This window comes from Neurospora hispaniola, assembly GCF_033458365.1.
Source record: "Neurospora hispaniola strain FGSC 10403 chromosome Unknown B0T23scaffold_1, whole genome shotgun sequence".
Classification (NCBI taxonomy): Eukaryota; Fungi; Ascomycota; class Sordariomycetes; order Sordariales; family Sordariaceae; genus Neurospora; species Neurospora hispaniola.
In genome coordinates this window covers 5,111,889-5,129,878 of record NW_026944406.1, presented here as the reverse complement: position 1 = coordinate 5,129,878, position 17,990 = coordinate 5,111,889, and the positions used below count along the sequence as shown (strand labels likewise).

The 17,990-nt window shown below is 52.8% G+C and overlaps 7 protein-coding genes across 7 annotated transcripts; 3 read left to right on the top strand and 4 right to left on the bottom strand.

Annotated features, from left to right (window-relative positions):
- Positions 1–700: 700 nt before the first annotated feature.
- B0T23DRAFT_33327 (uncharacterized protein) lies at positions 701–1,218 on the bottom strand. Its single transcript, XM_062835760.1, has one exon. The coding sequence runs from the start codon at positions 1,092–1,094 to the stop codon at positions 771–773; it is 324 nt and encodes a 107-aa protein (XP_062697670.1). The 5' UTR covers positions 1,095–1,218; the 3' UTR covers positions 701–770.
- Positions 1,219–2,967: 1,749 nt separating this feature from the next.
- On the top strand, positions 2,968–3,837 carry B0T23DRAFT_371367 (uncharacterized protein). The gene has a single exon (XM_062836644.1). The coding sequence runs from the start codon at positions 3,256–3,258 to the stop codon at positions 3,580–3,582; it is 327 nt and encodes a 108-aa protein (XP_062697669.1). The 5' UTR covers positions 2,968–3,255; the 3' UTR covers positions 3,583–3,837.
- An 815-nt stretch (positions 3,838–4,652) lies between these two features.
- Positions 4,653–5,986, top strand: B0T23DRAFT_33268 (uncharacterized protein). Its single transcript, XM_062835749.1, has 3 exons — positions 4,653–5,051; positions 5,121–5,721; positions 5,805–5,986. The coding sequence occupies exons 1-3, from the start codon at positions 4,844–4,846 to the stop codon at positions 5,824–5,826; spliced, it is 831 nt and encodes a 276-aa protein (XP_062697668.1). The 5' UTR covers positions 4,653–4,843; the 3' UTR covers positions 5,827–5,986.
- Positions 5,987–6,527: 541 nt separating this feature from the next.
- On the bottom strand, positions 6,528–9,497 carry B0T23DRAFT_33273 (putative gamma-adaptin precursor). Its single transcript, XM_062835751.1, has 5 exons — positions 9,379–9,497; positions 9,170–9,293; positions 8,912–9,100; positions 6,732–8,850; positions 6,528–6,663 (listed from the first exon to the last, which is right to left on the bottom strand). The coding sequence occupies exons 1-5, from the start codon at positions 9,386–9,388 to the stop codon at positions 6,577–6,579; spliced, it is 2,529 nt and encodes an 842-aa protein (XP_062697667.1). The 5' UTR covers positions 9,389–9,497; the 3' UTR covers positions 6,528–6,576.
- Positions 9,498–10,928: 1,431 nt separating this feature from the next.
- On the bottom strand, positions 10,929–12,643 carry B0T23DRAFT_371360 (calmodulin). Its single transcript, XM_062836643.1, has 6 exons — positions 12,281–12,643; positions 12,069–12,125; positions 11,940–11,955; positions 11,634–11,759; positions 11,364–11,576; positions 10,929–11,300 (listed from the first exon to the last, which is right to left on the bottom strand). Exons 1-6 carry the CDS (start codon positions 12,281–12,283, stop codon positions 11,266–11,268), a joined length of 450 nt encoding a protein of 149 aa, XP_062697666.1. The 5' UTR covers positions 12,284–12,643; the 3' UTR covers positions 10,929–11,265.
- A 248-nt stretch (positions 12,644–12,891) lies between these two features.
- Positions 12,892–14,806, top strand: B0T23DRAFT_33176 (t-SNARE). The gene is made up of 3 exons (XM_062835734.1): positions 12,892–13,248; positions 13,316–13,887; positions 13,958–14,806. Exons 1-3 carry the CDS (start codon positions 13,226–13,228, stop codon positions 14,449–14,451), a joined length of 1,089 nt encoding a protein of 362 aa, XP_062697665.1. The 5' UTR covers positions 12,892–13,225; the 3' UTR covers positions 14,452–14,806.
- A 10-nt stretch (positions 14,807–14,816) lies between these two features.
- Positions 14,817–17,468, bottom strand: B0T23DRAFT_371355 (Aspartate/glutamate/uridylate kinase). Its single transcript, XM_062836642.1, has 4 exons — positions 16,880–17,468; positions 16,710–16,790; positions 15,337–16,613; positions 14,817–15,256 (listed from the first exon to the last, which is right to left on the bottom strand). The coding sequence occupies exons 1-4, from the start codon at positions 16,990–16,992 to the stop codon at positions 15,159–15,161; spliced, it is 1,569 nt and encodes a 522-aa protein (XP_062697664.1). The 5' UTR covers positions 16,993–17,468; the 3' UTR covers positions 14,817–15,158.
- Between the last annotated feature and the right edge of the window lie 522 nt (positions 17,469–17,990).

Sequence of the window (17,990 nt, the reverse complement as noted above, 5' to 3'; positions counted from 1 at the left end):
TGATCACCGCGCAGCGCGACCGGTTCAAGAAGCGCAATGCCCAGCTCGAGCAAGAGCTGTCCGAGACCCACAAGACGGTGTCCCAACTACGACAAGAAATCGCTGCTCTCCAGCGGGACAACCTGAACCTCTACGAGAAGACGCGTTACGTGTCCAGCTATAACCGCGCTGGAGGCGGCATGGCGTCGGCCACCTCGACAGCCTCCTTCTCATCGAACCCTAACCCATCCGCTGTCTCCTTCGGCGCAACAAGCGGGAGCGACGGGAACCACGGTGGCGGCGGCGTAGCACTGGACCGATACAGAAAGGCGTACGAGTCCAACATCTCGCCCTTTGCGGCATTCAGGGGCCGCGAGTCTGCTAGGGCGTACAAGCGGATGAGTCTGCCAGAGAGGGCGGTGTACTCTATTACGAGGATGGTGTTGGCTACGAGGACGAGCAGAAACCTATTTGCAGCGTACTGCGTGGCGCTACATGTGCTGGTATTCCTCTCACTGTATTGGATGGGCTCGGCGGATGCAGATCAGCATGTTGTGACTGCGGCAGTCGGTGCCGTGGGTTCGGCGGCGGGAGGTGCAGGAAGGAGTAGTGGTGGGGAGTGGAGTGAGGAAGGGTTTAGTCATCGGTAGGACCGATCGAAACACCATCCGCCCGAGAAGAATTGGCGGAAGGAAGAATGATGGGATGACGTTAAGGAACTGCATATCGAAGCGGTAAACATGATTGAGACGTACCAGTGGGCGCCTGGAACGGATAATTCGGCGTTGCGCCTATTTTTTTCTTGGATCGATAAGAGAGATTGCGCTCACATGCTGGTCTTGTTTCGAAACAACCATATCAATATCAAGCAAGTACATCATGTAGTAAAAAATGGATGATTGGAGCGGTAGTGCTATGGAAGGTGGTCGGAATTCGGATGTGACAAGATGAAAAAGGAGGTCTTGGAGGGTCCTACGGGAAGGCCAAGATCTGAGCCACCGTGCCGTGAGCGCCTGCGGGAATACTAGGCCAGAGAAGTGAGCCTGACATGCCTGGTTGGCCATCAGATCTGAGGGCTTCCTTCGGATCCATGTGGTGGCTTCGTTGTGGTCCATGAAGAGTGCTCCCTTATTGGGCTGGGTTTTGGTGCCAGCGAAGGCTTCAAGAGGGTGGTTGCGAAGCGAGTCGAGTGCTCAGTTAGGAGAGATAACTTTGACTATTGTATAATACCTTCAGTTTTGGAAGATCTCCATGACCAAGCAGCGGTGATCGGTCAATTAAGCAAGCAGAAAGTGCCATCCCGCGTGATACGACAACTGCATAGGAACAAGATCTCGTCACTCCCGCCCGCTCAACCCACCTATGGAAGCCAACTACTATATCTCCCAAGAAACCACCTATTTTCCATTTGTTCCTCAACTTCCATCCCATCTATCTATCATCGCTACGCACCTACGTACTGTACCTGTACACTCTCGCTGTACCACAACACGCGTCCACCCAATGACGGTACAGCGCAAACCCATCTGGTTGGCCATTGAACAAAATAGACGCCGGCCGTCTACCGCGGCCGCCCTCCATGATTGCAGGTGTCCTGTCGTGGCACCGTTATTTCCGAAGTTCTAATGGGGCAAATCAAGATGACACCATGCTTTGCGATTTCCCATAGGCGAGATCTTCATATGCATGGCAAGTTGGAGTCGGTAAGGTAGGGGTGGGCAATCTAATTTTCCTCGTGGTGATGGTAAGTATGACTTTTTTTGGGTTTTTAGAAGTACCTACATATGCTACTAGGTAGTTTGGTTTCGTGTGGGAAGATGGATGCCAAGGTGTCCTAAACCCAGAAAAAAAAATAAATTTGAAAAGATAAAAAGGTAAAAGGTAAAGTACACTTGTGATAGATTCGTTATGAGGCTGATGAAAATGTGTAGATGTAAGGGAGGTTTGGTGATGTGGGGTGTCTAACTTGTTTAGGCTGTCGATGAGCCGGTGTTTCTTCCAGGCGGAGTTACTCTTCAACAGTAATGAACAACACTCAGTAATTCTCCTCGCTTTCAACGTTCGCCCTATCAAGAGCATGACTTCGCTAAGTAGGCAATTTGGACAATATTCTCCTTCAACAAGTTGACATCTGTTCTCATCCTTTTCCAGACATCTCCAGGACACTTCTCGCAAGCATTGACTCGACTTTCTGGTGTCTGAACTTGTAAGATCGCAAGTAACCTTCCACCACAGCCGAACGGACAGGCAACACGGCATCCGTACCTTGGTTTGTCATGGCGACACTGATCTGTGTCCAATGACAGCTCTCCTTCCAAGCTTCATGACGACATCAACAAGCTGGACTAGCTTCCCCTCTTTCGTCGGTCGTCGTCCTTCCTCGATATGTAGGTATTCGATTTCGATGCCACCTCCCATCTATGAGCAACCTAATTTGCCCTATTGGCAAGAACCGAATACTCGCTACATAGAGACTGGTCCAGATCCTAATATTTGCCCAACTATCACTTCGCCTATTTCCGCATACAACGAACCATGTACCATTCCCGGAAAGAAGGGAAAAAAGGACAAGGTTGGGAGAAGCAAGCAACCAGGCAAGCAAGCAAGCAAGGAGCGAGGAAAGCAAATCTATTTTTGCCCGCATTGCGACTTCTCATCTGACGTTACATCAATCAGCGCGGACGGTCGGCCGTTGGGCTTACACGACGACAGGTCGATAGCGAAGCTAGGCAAGTCGGACTAATTCGTCCCACCTGGACTAGTGTCTTGCAGAACTTCCATACAAATGTAGCCGCCCATCCTACACTATTAGCCCACATTCTTAAAACATGGGTCTCTGTGGTCCAATGACACCAGTAAACAGGGGTCCTCGAGCACCGGCATGTCTACACTACTGTGGGAGGACTGACGAGGGGGAAGACCTGCAGACGGGAGATCGGCTTTGAGACATTCCATGTTTCTTGATTCTGTTTTTTCTTTTTCTTTTTCTTTTTCTTTTTCTTTTTCTTTTTCGTGGAAGGGGGGGCAGCGGAGGGGAAGGGAAGAGAGAACCCGTAGACCGTGTACTGTTGCGGATGAATAGTAGCAACACGTTTTGTGTGGTAGAGGAATGAAGTTGGCTGAGAGGAAGGAAGGAACAGGAAGGATCAAGAGAAACACTTGTCGAATCAAGTAGATTACTGACCATCGGTGCGGCCCCGACTTCTTTGCCCACATTCGACATGATGTGAATCAGATAAAGCTGGTGGTAGATCCTCTTACACTTCAAAACCCCTCATGGGTGTATCGTCTTGGATGATTATTCTCTGTCTTAGCGAGCTTAACGAAACTGACACTGACAGAATACACCACCTACTGTTCCTTGCTAAAAAGGCAACCGGCACTTATCGGCCGATCAATCACCGGACGGCCATGCTGCTATGCTGCCACGATGCCGATCCCCGGACCCGTCGATGCCATGACGCCCGTGGACGGGATACGATGGTTGGAACACTGGATGCGGTGCTAACGATAAATAGAGAAAGATCTTCAGTGCTCAGACGTTCCAGATTCTGCGCGGTCGAAACGATGGTAGACGTGGTGGATGGTGGTGATGGTGGATGAAATGTGCTTGCTCAACTCGACAATTCGTTCACATGCTGTTTCCCCATCTTTCCGTCTCTCGCTCGATTCTTGATCCAAATATCTTCAGTATCAGCTATCGATGACGGTTTCATTCGACATCCTGCCAAGCAAAGAGATTACGATACACTACACTACATAACAACCACTGTGAAAGGCTGGGAATCTTGACTGTCTAACCGTCAACTCGACTCCTAGTGTACTGCGTACCTGGTGTGCATGGAACTTGTGAGGAGAGGATGGATGATGACGACGGGAGGACGAACAAGGGACCACAAAATAAAGTGGTACGCTAACACAGCGAGCCCCTACTAGCGCACGGTTCCGGCGCTTGCAGTGGATCAGACGGGGATCTGACAGCCAGGGACTCGTGTGGGTTCATCCAATCAACCTCTAACCTTCCAATTCTGGGGGACAAGGGGACAGGGGACGGACTTCGGGCCTTGCGGTCTTCCCTTGACGGTCTCTTGTCTTTCGTCCTCCAGACCACGCTCTTCTTTTTCGACGGGAGCACCAGCGGCTGCCCACCGAACCACTGAACATGCAGTGTTTCCTCTCAGTGCCCTCACCAGGGGCATCCACGGTCATCCAGGATGCCTTGAACGTCAGGGATAGTAGAGTAGTACCGCGTAGCGCTACCATACCCTCCATGGTTTTCTCTACTTTTTGAGTACGTACTCCCCAAGCGAAGTGTGTGAGTGAGTGCGTGTAAACATGGGTGAGTGTATGTCCGTGTGCCGCCGTCCCGTAAGAGCGTTGCGTCTCTCTGGTCCAGTCAAACGTGTCGATGGGACTGCTTAATCTATTTAGCCCTCCAAAGCCGCCGCTTCTGGGAAGATGATGGAGGGTCAAGATCGACATCCTCTCCTTCCATACCGATTCTCATATATCTGCCATCTGGAGCCTCCTCCTCGTCCTCCTCCTTCTTCTACCGACCTCTTATTTGATCTCACTAGCATATTCACTGGTTGGATTGTTTCTTTGAGGGTCGTCTTTCAGTTGTTTTCTTTTTGGGTTTTCTTATATCACGGTTTTCCTGGGTTCTTTTCGTCTCTTAACGGGTTTCGACAATTTCCTATTCATCATCATCATCACGATACCCAATCTCGGCAGCAAAAAGAACCACTGGTGGTTATTGGTTTTCTCAGAAAGGCGGCTTTCATTATTGGGCGGCGACAAAAAGCAACAACTTACTTCATTATCTTTCTCAATCCCATTACACAACAACAAACACAACACCACAATGCGTGCCTCTCTATTCCTCTCGGCGCTCAGCGTCTCCTCCGTTATGGCCGCCCCACTACTCCCCGAGATCAACGCCCACTCAGCTCCCGCCGACTCCCTCAAGAAGATATCAGAGTACTTCAACCTCCTCGCGGTCAAGATCCAACAAAGCAAATTCGAGAGCGCCGTACCAACATGTGACCTCTCCAAAGTGGTCATGCCCCAAGGTAAGCCTCTCAACCCATCCCCTCTCATTCACCTGAGCTCATACTAACAAAAGTCCCACCCTCTCTCAGCTCCCTCCCCCCTTCCACCCCCTTCCTTCGGCCTAAGCCTCCGCCACGTCGCCCTCGGCCGTGGCACCCAAAACTACACCTGCGACCCTTCCACCCCCACCGCGGCTCCCGTCGCCAATGGCGCCGTCGCCTCCCTTTTCAACGCCTCCTGCATCGTCTCCGCTTACCCCGACATCGGCGCCATGTTGTCGACCGTCTCCTTGGACTTCAACCTCTCCGACCTAGCCTCCATCGCTTCCTCCGTCGCTTCCGCCCTTCCTTTCCCTCCTTCTTTTCTCAAACAGACCCTCGCGCCCACCTCCGGCATGGCCGTCTCAGGCGCTCACTACTTCACCAACGCATCCACGCCCTTTTTCAACATGGATGCCTCGCAGTGGAAGATTGGTGAGGCGCCGTGTGCCAAGAACAACAGTACACCTGCCCCAGAAGCGGCGCCGAGGGGCCAGCAAGGTGAAAAGGCGGTTGCTTGGTTGAAGTTGATTACACGCCCGGGAGCGACGGGCGGACTGCAGGAAGTGTATAGGGTAGAGACGGCGGGAGGAAGCGCGCCCGAGACGTGTGAGGGGATGCCGGAGCATTTCGAGGTGCAGTATGCTGCTCAGTAAGTTTTTATCCCTTCAAAACACCTCATGAAAACTTTGTAAGCAAAAACAGGGGATGGTGGCTAACATTGTTGGAAAATAGGTACTGGTTTTATGGCAACTAAAAACTTTTCTGAAATGTCAGTGAATGAACATTGGATGTGGAAAATCAAACCAAAAACAAGCACCAAAAAAAGACACCATGTATTTTATGTAGGAGCCATCTTCTTTTTTTTTTTTTTTTTGTTTCTCTCCTTTGTCTTTATTTCTCAACAATTTTCTTGTGCAATCACTTGCATATTTGTACCTACCTACACCACAAAGAGGGCGTTAATGGCGGCGCCAAACAGGCACATTGTGTTGGATTAGATGACAGATGGATAGCACGAGCTATGTCATAAAACTCTTGTTAGTAATATCGGGCTGACTGCCCGATCATCAACCATGGTCGGAAGAGGAAAGGGTGAGGGATTGCTGGACTTGAGTAGTGGGAGATGCACAAATAAAACCAAATGTCAACTAAGAGATGGTGCTAAAGTGATGATTGCGATGGCCGAGTGCTTATGGAGATTCACAGCCTTTTGGAGAAGAGAAGGGGATAGTAACTTGAAATACGCATGCTTAAGCCCTCGGCAAATAGTCTGCAAAAGAATAGTAGTAACGATTTACGCCTTGGCAATAAACCGGCTGCTTCGTTTTGGTTTCCTCTCTATACCTTGTCCTGCTTCTTGCCGGTACTCTGCGGTCTACCCTGTAATCAAAGGGTATGTGACTTGACCATTCAATAGCTAATACGTTAACATTACGATCACTCTTTCTTCTCTCTCCCCTCTCACCCTTACTGCCCCCTTCATAACTCGTCCTTCCTCATTCATTCAAGAGGGCTCCGTCCAGTTGACCAGGTCCAATACCTGTCCCACCGTAGGGTGTGTATATCCTATCTTGAGACGTAGACGCAAAGCCTGTGCACAAAACTGGTTAACAACTTGATCGAAATATGGGAAAAGGACATAAACTGAATTGAACCTACCCCAGTGCAACCCGCGACTCTCATCATTTGCGTCGCCTCCGCCCCCGGCGCAATATCCGTCGACGAAATATTGAGCAGCTGTAGCTTCTGAGACTTGGGCACCGCCGCCTGCAACCCGACAGTCGAAAGCGGACCGCCAGGGAACGAGTTGCGGAAGCGAGCCGTAGCCTGGATCATGCCCTCGGCATTTCGCTGTATCTGAATGGTGACGTTCAGTCCGTTGTTGTCGTAGCAAGCATGGCCGGCCGCAGCAGCGGGCTTGGGCGCCGCTTGAGGGACCGGAGCCGGAGCGACGGCCGGAGTGGTGTTGAAAAGATCAAGGACTGCTGATGGAGCAGCCGCTGGTGCAGGTGCGGGAGACGGAGTGGAGGTAGGTCCCTGCGAAAAGAGATCCATGATCGAGGCAACGTTTGACTGTGCGGGAGCCGGCGAGGCTGAGGTCGGAGGCGAAGTGGTGCCGCCAAGAATATCGGCAAGGAGGTCGGCATTGTTCGTCCCGCCGTTGGGAACAGAAGGAGACGGGAGATTGGTGTCTCCCATGAGGTCGAATAAGAGATCCTCTTCCTTAGGCTTGGCAGCCTTGTTAGTCTTCTTGCCCGCCGCCTTGGTGGTCTTCTTGGCAGCTTCACCAAGTACTCGGGAGGACTCCTTGATTTGGGGAGGAGGCATCTTCTCGAGCACACCACGGCGGATCTGATCAAAGGAAAACAGGTTGCCGTATTCCACCGCACGCTGTTGAACTTCAACATCCAGACTTGTCTGGTGGTACTGAAGCAGACGGCGAACTCTCTCGATTTGGGCTGTGTCTTGCAGCCTAGTGGTGAGCTTGATGAGTGCCGTGATGATGTACTCGGTGGTGACTTGGGTAGCGTAGTTGCTGTTCAAGATGGTTGTGAACAAGTCGATAAGTTCATGCTCCTTGACCTCCTGTACGAGCTCCTCCTCCTCATACTGACCACCCCTGAGAAGAGCGTCACCATATTCACCGATGCACCACGCGCCGGCCTGCGTCAGACTTTCTTGGGTGATATCCTTCTTCAAGTTGGTGTAAAGCTTTTGCACGGCGTACGTTTGTAGCTCGGGAGTCGTAGCGATAAGGCGAATGAACGAGGACAGGATGGGCTCCTTGACGTAGTTACCGGCTAACGTCAAGACACGGAGCATCGTATCGACATGCCACCTCTTGTTCGGGGCGTACCTATCAGCGGCGATGCCGATCTGGCTAGTCATATTAGGCTTAAACTCATTATCCGCCACTTCCAGGAAAGCCAACAATTCTCGGATAAGGACGCGGACGTTGCTCTCGTTAATTAGGGTGAAACTCAGATCAAGAGCTCTCCTCCTGATACTGATGTCGGGGTCCCTAAGGCACTCCAAAATGGTGTTCCGGTGTCTTTGTACAGCGTTGGTGTCGATGGCCACCACCTTGACCAGCGTGTTTAGCGCAACATAACGGATATTGTTGTCCTTGTTAGCCAAGAACTTGCCGAGGATATTGACTCCCAGCACGCGCAAGCCGGCATCGGCCTCGATATCGAGAATGGTCAGTACGGCCTCGTAAAGGATCGAGTTGCCAACGTTCTTGGTAGCGTCGGTGTTGGTCGCAACCTGAGCGAGGATATCGTTGATCTGCTCCGTAGTCTGAGCATCGCCGCGGGCCAGGACTCGGAGAAGGCGCAAAATCTTGACCTGCAAGAACGGGTCGGTAATGCCCGTAACGTCGTGCTCCGGCGCATAACCGGAAGAAGCCAGTCCTTTGAGAGTCCTCACGAGTACCGGCACGAACTGCCTGAACTTCTCGATGATGCCCTCCTCCCCACCCTCAGCCTCGTCAGCTTCGCAAAGGCTGGTCACCAATGTCAAGCCGCAAAGCAACACGCCGTGGTTGCGATCTGATAGTAATTGCGCCGCCTTCTCGACAAAGTGTTCTTGGAGATCCGGAACCTTTTTGCATATGCGCATCGCACACAGAGCTGCCTTCCGCCGGATGTATGGGTTTGTCGTCGATATAAGTGTTTCGATTTGGGGAAACAGGTCTCTAGACATCTCGACCGATGCGATGTTTCCGAGGGTGCAGAGGGCGAGGCCCACCACATACTGATTCGAATGGTTAAGATCACTGTCGAGCCGCGCGTCAGCATCACGTTGCGCACCCATAATCGTCTTCCTGGACACCATACTTTTGCAGCGAGTTGGTAACCAGAGTAAGCACTTCCTGGTTCTCGTCGAGCAGCAAACTTGTCGCGAGATGGCCCAGACGCTTGTCGGCGAAGCGCGGAGAGGCCAGGAGCTTTAAACACTCGATCTGACCAAAGTGAGTGCGCTCGCCGAGGGTGAAGAGGTATAATAGCTTGGCCACATTGTTGCGCCTGCAATGACACAGTTGATCAGCAAACCGAGATCCCGGGGAAGCTTGGGTATTGGCAGCTCAGATGCACCTGACGCTGTGATCGTGGCTCTCCTCCCTGAAGCTGGCTCTAATGGCGGCGCTCTCTTTCTGGATCACGGCTCTCTCGTCGGCGATGGTCTTTGCGGCTCGGACATTGCGAATAAACTGCTTGACTGTTTGCCGATTACAAGCGTCAGTTTCGGCCTCGTCCTGGTCACTCGAGGCTTGGGATCATGACGATGCCGCTGGCTCACTTACGGGAACTCATGGCGATGCAATCATTAGGGGCCCGCAAGGGGGCCTGTCTAGGGGATCTGGACCAGAGTGGAAGTGGTAGCGGATGCTTGAGCTCTCGAGATGGCGGGGGAGCTGCGGAACGGAGAACGGATGGCGGTTCTTTGGAATTTCAAGCAAGGGGTATCCGAAGAAAGTAGAGGCACGCAATGGACGAAGTTACGATACGGTAAAGCAGCGGTACGTAGACATTCATGAGATAGGATCATCTTTTTTGGGAACCCGGCCGAAACACGACAAGTGGAAGCACAGCACACAATGGGCGGGCGTGCGATGTGGCCATGGAATGCGCTTATTGGAGCTCCTCTTGACCGTGTGTGTCCACCCCCCACCTTGATCTCTCCCTCCCAGTCCGCTCCCAGCCCCAGGCAGACGGTGACGGTCAGCACGGCAGCAGTAGATACACTTACCTACACTAGGTACCTCTAGTGTACTGTACTGGACTCGTGGCCTCAGGCAGGCACCTCTCTGCTGCAAAGCTTCCCGGCAACAGCGCGACGGCAGGCGCCAAACTCTCTGAAAAGCATGGACCTCAGGGACCCTGGACAGGTGCTGTTCCTCAGCTGCGATGCAACAACTCGGTACGGCGGGAAGGTGGGGCCTAGACCGTCTTGTCAGGCACCCTGACGGCCTCGCCGGAAAAGGGGCAATCAGGGTTAGGGTCAAAATGATGAATGTCCTGTCTGACACCAGCCAAAGCATCAGACATTGCTCTTTTCGATACCTAGGGCGGCCTTATCTTGTCACCGCTTAGATCTGTGAGAATGATGGTATGGGATGTTGGATATTGGGATGAACTATAATTGTTGAAGATGGAAGGTCAAACACATTCAAAGCTTGTTTAAGTCCTGAAGAAAAGTTGATAAGCTATTCATCATCACCGTCAGTGCTGATCCTGTTTGGACCAGTCCCGAACACATCGAGCATGAGGGCGGCAGCAATGCTTGATTATTTCTTTTTCAACAGGACCGCAATGAGCGTTGGTCAACTGACAAGCTCGGCCATATGACAATTGACTGTGTGAATACTGTATCATAGAGCTTTCGGGGAACATGCGTTTCATCTATGGTCACAATAGTGATGAAATTGATGAGGGCATCACAAGCAGCAAACAGCCTCACCGCAACCTACAGCCATCACTGACCGACAACGACCTGATCCCCCATACATCAACGGTGATCGGGAGATGAGTTGGTTCTCTAGATGCTGTGCCGTACGGATGTGTACGATACGGAAATCCCTATAGGGCTGATGATATCCACATATCCGGCCTGGGCTTGATGGTTGATGTCGCTAGGCAACACTGCCACAATCATCCTGCAGGTCATCCCCACTCGTTGACAGGTCTCCGGTCTTGCTGATGGTCCCTGATGACGTGAACTCGGCAGCTGTGCATTTGAAAAGTTTATGTAGCAAACAGTAGGGTTTCATCTGAACCTCTGGAAGGAAGTGCTCCTTTGCTCATGTGGTACAGCTTCCACTTGGCGAGACAACACCGTAGGTAATGGTTCCTCACTAGCAAAGGCGGAGTAAGATTTGATTGATAACTGCTTTGGAGACGAATCGCCACAGACTCAAAGTCAACCGGAGAGAAACTTGAGTCGCTAGCGTCAATTTATGTCAACTTCACCCCATTGCTTCCCGAGCTCGGTGGTTTGAGGCAGGAGGAGAGATAACAGTCCAGCATAATGCGCAACCACGAGAACACAGGTGATCCTTGCATAACATACCAAGCGTGGGAAACAAAGCTATCCCTTCACATCCGAATGGAGGCATATCAACTAATAGTGGTATTCAAAGAGAACGCTAAAACCTGTCTTCGTGGAGAGTTGGAATATAGGAGAAAGCCGTTTACTTCTGCATCATGAGCTGGACGAACTCGTTGTCTGTTTGGAAGCAAGGCGTTAGTAAGCTATACCCAGGCTGAGTCGCATGAATTGAATACGTACAGTCGATACGCCCATCGCCGTCCTGGTCGGCCTCGCGGATCATCTCATCAACCTCGTCATCAGTGAGCTTCTCGCCGATGGAGGTCATGACGTGACGGAGCTCAGCAGCGGAGATGAAGCCGTTGTTGTCGCGATCGAACACCTTGAAGGCCTCACGGATCTCCTCCTCGGAGTCGGTATCCTTCATCTTTCTGGCCATCATGGTAAGGAACTCTGTAGGTTATGGTCAGCGGCGGGCTGGCAAGTCCAAAGTCCGTGTTCATATCATACCAGGGAAGTCAATGGTGCCGTTGTTGTCGGCATCGACCTCGTTGATCATGTCCTGAAGCTCAGACTCGGAGGGGTTCTGGCCCAGCGAGCGCATGACGGTACCGAGCTCCTTGGTGGTGATTTGGCCTAGCTGCTGTTCAGTATGCGTGCATTACGGTACGGCTCGTATTCACATCGCAACTCGATTCAGGGGCGGGCGGTGAGAAGTGTTGGGCGCGTCGCAACTACTATGATCCAATGCGCTTGCCGCTACCTTGGTGGTGGATGGATTCGGATACCTGGAGGGTAGGGTTTCGGAAGACTAACCATCACCGTCCTTGTCCTGTGTCACGTTGTGTCGGGTCAGTCATCAGGCTCGCACGATTTGCGCCAAACGGCGACACAGGGGATTGAGCATAGGCGACAAGGAAGCTCGGCGCAAGAAGATAAACTTACAAAGAGGGAGAAGGCCTCCTTGAACTCAGAGACCTGCTCTTCAGTAAGGGAGTCCGCCTGTTGTTGATAGCCTGGTCAGCCACCCGTCTCCTTTCCAGCCATCATCGTATGTTCGCAGCCCGGCCGCCGCAGCCCCTCGAGCTAACCCGCGGGGTTCTTGTTGCGCTCAAACAGCTTCGACCGGGAGGCGCCAAGATAAGGAATGAGCATACCATCTTGATATAGGATTAAGGGGTGGATAGAGGGTCTGGGGAGAGCGAGCGTGTGAGATAGTTGGATGTGTTCGGAGGAGGATTTCGAAGGTGTTCTGGTTTGGAAGTGGTAGATATGGAGGTCCCCCAGTAGAAACGAGACCCGTTGGCTACCTACCTACCTACCAGGTAGGTCCAAGTCCCCGTTCTCCTCCTAGTTCGACGTTCCTTAAATGAGCAGCTGGGCCGCCGATTGCGAAGCATGGAGTGGAGGGAGGCGGGGCGGGGTCCCTCCCTACCTAACTGTAACACACTCGCTAAAATGAGACTAAAAAGATGCCCTGGAGCCCATCCCGGCGTCTCGCAGGTGCTGCAACCTGGAACCTCTGCATGGGATACATCACCACTGTGTAGGTCGTCAGCCCCAGCCCAGGACAGACGGGCCAGACTGTTAACAGGCTGAAAGGTCCCGTCCCCCAGGCTGCCAGCTGACCGACTCTTTGAGACACTGACAAACGCTACCCCTTATTGGCGGGCCCCAAGTGCCTGACAGGTGACATGCATCCCATGTCATTCATGCCCCCATCCCTGGAATTGAACTGGCCAGCATTAGGTGTGTTTCTGAACCGCCGCGTCAGCGTCATTGTCAGTGGTAGCAGCTGCCCAGTGCTAGGTACTGGCCCTGTTGCTGTTATTACATAGGTAGAGGTAGTGAAAGAGAGAGGCCCAGAAACATTTCCCCCCCGGGAAGATCGACCAGGGACGGAGACATTGGCAACTCAACCTCGATCACATACACAGCCGTGTCCATGCGATGCGATGTGATGCCATACCAACTCCAATCCGCCTTTGGACCGCCATTACCACTAACTACCATCAATTGACTCCCACCTCGGACCGAGACGACGACTAGCCTTCGGCGTGCAACCGAGGTGAAGGGAGCCTTTCGCCCTTCCGGCGTCCGCCATGTGGCGCGACCGCACTAATCTGTACGGGGAACTCTCCTAAACCCCTAATGATGAGATTTGTTCGTTAACATCCATGTGACTATCACAGCTATATCTCGTACCGGCAGTCCTACGCCCACCACCCGACCCAGCGCAACCGATATGCCCCTCAGAACCCAGGCGACCGCTTCGGCGGGACTTCCGGCGGGGCTGGCAGCAGCACGGGGGTCCTTTTCTCTGCCGACGATGACCGGCGCGGCCTCTTATCCGCAGGGGCCTACGATGTCGACGACGGCGATGCGGTGATTGAGATGGACCTGCTTCCGCCTCGGTGGGCGGATTCGTCGGACGAAGTGGCGGAGCTGCTGGCCGACATCGCCCGCAAGAGCCAGAAGCTGGAGCGGTTGCATCAGAAGCACGTACTGCCGGGTTTTGACGACGACGAGGCTAAGAGGGACCAGGAACGTGAGATAGAGCAGCTCACGCAGTCCATCACCAAGGGGTTCCACGACTGCCACCGCGTCATCCAGCGCATCGAGCAGATGGTGCGCGAGGGCAAGCACAATGGCCAGATGAGTCGCGCCGACGAGGTCATGGCCAAGAACATACAAATCAACCTGGCCACGAGAGTCCAGGAGGCCAGCGCCAACTTTCGAAAAAAGCAGAGCGCATATCTAAAGAGTGAGCCCCCCTACTTTACCACCCGACTCCGACTCTAAACAATCATGCTGACATCACACTCCCTGTTCAGAGCTAAGAGGCATGAGCGGCCTTGCCAGTCCAACCCTCGACCGAGTCTCAACCACCTCTTCTTTCCTGGGCCCAAGCGGCCTCCCGCCCGGCAACAGCTCCAACAGCGCCTCCATTCTCGAATCCGACGCCGACCGGGTCTTCTCCCAGTCGACTTTACAAGCGTCAACGCACCAGAAGCTGCTTCACAGCAACGACCAGGCGATCTCGCAGCGCGAGCGCGAAATTGACGAAATTGCTCAGGGCATCATCGACCTGTCCGATCTGTTCAGGGATCTGCAGACCATGGTCATTGACCAGGGTACGATGCTGGACCGGATCGATTACAACGTGGAGCGGATGGCGACGGACGTGAAGGAGGCGGCCAAGGAGTTGACGGTTGCGTCCGGGTACCAGAAGAAGACGACCAAGAGGAAGATCATACTGCTGTTGTTGATATTGATAGCGGGTATGATTATTTTGCTGGTTATCAAGCCGAAGAAACATGGAGGTTGAAGAGAGTGGGGAGAGACATAAAAGGGACGAACTTCAAGATGTTATGTGTGGGACGATCGAGTTGATGGGCGGACGGGTAACCAAGACCACTACACGGTACAGCGAAAGGGGCGAGTGAGCCGCGGAGAGACGGAAACAGAAAGTAGTAATGTAATGAAAATGGGGGAGGGAGAGCATCAAGAAGGGAATCCCGGAACCTGTTTGTACGACAACTATACAAATGTCAACATTCGGGGTTGTGAGGACCACGGCCCCTTATCTCAAATAGGTTTGTTACAGTTTCATGTTGTGATACTGTTTGCATTGCGTGTAATGGCCACGCTTGGTCAAATCTACTCTTAAGACAAGGCTCCGGTACTTCCAAGTTCGATGGGTGATCTTCCTGTGTAGTTTTTGTCTATGGCGCTATATTAACCCTTTTCGTTAACCTCCCTGCCATGCTCTATATAAATGCCATGTAAATGAAAAAAAAGAAATCTTCGCTAGGTGTTGCCCAGATGGTATACAGGTTCCATCCGACAACCGCTCGTCTATTCAACTTCTTCTTCTTTCTTCACTCCTCCCCCGTGGGTTTAACCCCGTTTTCTCTTCTCTCTCTCTCGGACCGTCTAGCTCTCTCACGTCTAACTCACCGCAAGATTAAGGACAGAGACGTCTAAACCAACACAAAGTTCACTCTGTTACACCCTCAGCAGTAGGCTGCCCCTTTACTCCAGGAAGGTGAACAAGTTGGTGTGCAAGATATTCATAGCCCGCTCGGCGTCCCTAGCGTCGATAACACACGAGATGTTGATCTCGCTGGCACCTATTGACCCACAATTGTTAGCCATCCATACTCTCTCTCTCACACACACACACAAAAACACGATCAAGAACCAAACTTACCCTGAGAAATCATCTCAATATTGATTCTGTGATCACCCAACGTCGAAAACATCTTTCCCGAAATACCAATCATGTTCTTCATCTCGGCGCCCACCAGACTGAGGATGGCCAGACCATGGAGGACGCTCACATCGCCGCAGTCGCCCAGGTCCTTGACGGCCGCGTCAAAGTTGGTCATCTCGGCATTGCCCATGTGCACGGCCACGGAGACGTGCACCTCGCTGGTGGAGATGAGGTCAACGGACACGCGGTGCTTGTTGAGGATGGCGAATAACCTCGCCAAGAAGGTGTGCGCGATCGACCGCTTGTTGGAGTGGATGTTGATGATGGAGATCTTGTCCTTGATGGTCACGGCCGTGGGGCGCTTGGGTTTGTTGCTCTTTTGGCCGGTGCCGTTGGTCTTGGTGCCGTTGCAAGTGCCGTTCTGCTGGTGTCGCTGGAGCGTCTGGTCGGGGGCCAGCAAGGGGTCGGGCTTGACGATGGTTCCCTCGCCGCGCGGGTTCTTGACGTTCTTGATGCGAATGGGGATGGGCGGAGTGGCTTTGATGACCTGGTCCATGGTCAGGTGGTGGATGACTTCGGAGCCGTAGAAGGTCAGCTCGGCAGCCTCAGAGGGCGTGATGGAGGGCACCAGGCGCGCCGTCGGCACCTTGGACGGGTCTGCCGTGAAGATACCGTCGACTTCCTTCCAGATCTGCAGCTCGTCGGCTTTCAGGCCTACGGCCGCGAGAGACGCACATAGATCCGTGTAGCCACGGCCGACGTCGCCGTCGAGCAGGCCACCAGGCACGTTGCCGAAGAAGCCGGTGACGACTGGTACGCGGTTCTCACAGGCGAGGATCTTCTTGGCAATGACCTCGGCCGCTTCACGGTAAAAGGTGGCGTCGAGCCGCTCGATGCTGGCATCAAGGTGCAAGACGTCGGCCAGGTCGACGTACTCGGCGTCGACTCCCCGGTCTTTGAGCATGCAGGCCATGAAGCGACAGCTGAGCTTCTCGCCAAAGCTGATGACTCGGTCCTTTGCCCGCGAGTTTACCTCGAGGTGGAACCGCTTGGCGGCTTCCAGGTATTCGATCAGTAGCTGGCACTCTTTTACCGTCTCCTCCTTCACGATGGCTGCAAGCTCGGCATCCTGGATGAATTTGTCGGCCGCGGCGGTGTGGTCGCTGCAGATGTCCTGCATAACTCGCTTGGCGTCCTTGAGCAGGGCATCTTGTTTATGCTCGTCACTTGCATATGCGGCAATGGCTTTGAGATTCTTGAATACCTCCAGTAGCCTGTGTGTGTAGCTGAGTTAGCAGCTGGTGTTGGTCACGGATGGAAGGGGTTGAGTTGAGTGATGAGTGAGGGTCATAATGAGATGGACTACTCACCGACTGGTGGTTCCAGTAACCTTCTTGCCCGTACTCCTTGCTGAGCAGACGACTACTAGCCTATGGTCCTTCACATACGCTCTGTGTTCAAAGTGAGGTCAGTCACAGGGCCCTTGTTAAGCATTCATGAGCGGTGTGACACCACACCCAGATTCCCCCATTATCCATACCTGATGATATCCTCTGCGATTCTGTCGGGGAACTTGCCCACGCTTGTGCCACCGAATTTCTGCACGATCCAGCCATTGGGGCTGTCGTTCTGTAGTAGTTGGGACCCGGCCATTCTTTGTTTTTAGGTAATGTATGAAAGGGTATATATGGGGTATCTCAGGGATGAGTGAGTGAGCGAGGATTATTTCCGATGTTTAAAGAGAGAGAGAGAGAGTGTTTGGTCGTGAGCCCTCCTGCCCACTGTTGTGGTGCTCAAGTGACTCAGCCAGCGCAGAACGAATGTTCCGTTGTCCCTGGTCGTTGCGAAGTCGGCGCTCTGCAAAGGGGAGCCAATGATGCTTTGTCCAGGTTGCAGTGTTCCAATGGAAGGGTCGCAGCACAGGATCGTTCTCGAAACCTTAAATTTAGCGGCCCGAAGAGTGGAATTGGCCGCGCCAATGGGTGTATCCGAGGTCGCTGCAGGGTACGAGTGCCGCTGAAGTCAAGCGAGGGCAGTATCAACAAAGATTGACTGAACTGAGGCGAGGCTGTGTGAGAGAAAATGGTTTTGAGATAAAAACAAAACTCGATGTCTTGGAAGCCAAGAGCCAAGAAAAAAGAAGAGTTGCTGTTCTCTTGTTCCCTGTCGGACCCCTTGTCCGGAGCTGAGTCGGGCATTGCGGGGGTGGGGTCTGTTGTCGGCCAGGCTCTTGGTTGTTTCTGTTCGCCCGTGTTAAGTACATTATAGAGGCAAGATAATCATCCAGTACAACGACAACAGAATACCTAGGTATGTAGTGTAACGACCATTCAAGATGGGGGATCACCTTGTAAGATCCGTCTCACCCTGTTTCCCTGGAGCAAATTAGTCCAAGTTCTGTGTAGAAAGAAGGCAGTACCTCCAAGCAATCTGAGCATAGGTATCTAGATCGACTAGTAAGGAAAGCGAGCAGAGAAGCGCAGGCCCCGGCCGGGCTTCACATGAAACACAGTCACCGTATCTCACTAACAACCATATTCCAGAACTCAACCGGGGGCCCTTCATCGATCATTCCCCACACCATGATCATTTTACGAAAACGAACAAGAGGATGGTAACAACATGCCCGGCTGTTCTCCAAGGGGCTTCTC

Excerpts from the sequence above, each read along its gene's own strand:
- B0T23DRAFT_33327 (XM_062835760.1), bottom strand. The coding sequence starts at position 1,094 with ATGGACCACAACGAAGCCACCACATGGATCCGAAGGAAGCCCTCAGAT.
- B0T23DRAFT_371367 (XM_062836644.1), top strand. The coding sequence starts at position 3,256 with ATGGGTGTATCGTCTTGGATGATTATTCTCTGTCTTAGCGAGCTTAAC.
- B0T23DRAFT_33268 (XM_062835749.1), top strand. The coding sequence starts at position 4,844 with ATGCGTGCCTCTCTATTCCTCTCGGCGCTCAGCGTCTCCTCCGTTATG. Across the intron at positions 5,052-5,120 it reads CAAAGTGGTCATGCCCCAAG|CTCCCTCCCCCCTTCCACCC; the intron begins GTAAGCCTCTCA and ends ACCCTCTCTCAG. Across the intron at positions 5,722-5,804 it reads GAGGTGCAGTATGCTGCTCA|GTACTGGTTTTATGGCAACT; the intron begins GTAAGTTTTTAT and ends GTTGGAAAATAG.
- B0T23DRAFT_33273 (XM_062835751.1), bottom strand. Across the intron at positions 8,851-8,911 it reads GTTACCAACTCGCTGCAAAA|TGATCTTAACCATTCGAATC; the intron begins GTATGGTGTCCA and ends GCGGCTCGACAG. Across the intron at positions 6,664-6,731 it reads GAGTCGCGGGTTGCACTGGG|GCTTTGCGTCTACGTCTCAA; the intron begins GTAGGTTCAATT and ends TTTTGTGCACAG.
- B0T23DRAFT_371360 (XM_062836643.1), bottom strand. Across the intron at positions 11,577-11,633 it reads CGGCACCATTGACTTCCCTG|AGTTCCTTACCATGATGGCC; the intron begins GTATGATATGAA and ends CATAACCTACAG. Across the intron at positions 11,301-11,363 it reads CGGCGATGGGCGTATCGACT|ACAACGAGTTCGTCCAGCTC; the intron begins GTACGTATTCAA and ends GCTTCCAAACAG.
- B0T23DRAFT_33176 (XM_062835734.1), top strand. The coding sequence starts at position 13,226 with ATGTGGCGCGACCGCACTAATCT. Across the intron at positions 13,249-13,315 it reads TGGCGCGACCGCACTAATCT|CTATATCTCGTACCGGCAGT; the intron begins GTACGGGGAACT and ends TGACTATCACAG. Across the intron at positions 13,888-13,957 it reads GCAGAGCGCATATCTAAAGA|AGCTAAGAGGCATGAGCGGC; the intron begins GTGAGCCCCCCT and ends CTCCCTGTTCAG.
- B0T23DRAFT_371355 (XM_062836642.1), bottom strand. The coding sequence starts at position 16,992 with ATGGCCGGGTCCCAACTACTACAGAACGACAGCCCCAATGGCTGGATC. Across the intron at positions 16,791-16,879 it reads ATCGCAGAGGATATCATCAG|AGCGTATGTGAAGGACCATA; the intron begins GTATGGATAATG and ends CTTTGAACACAG. Across the intron at positions 15,257-15,336 it reads TATTGAGATGATTTCTCAGG|GTGCCAGCGAGATCAACATC; the intron begins GTAAGTTTGGTT and ends GTGGGTCAATAG.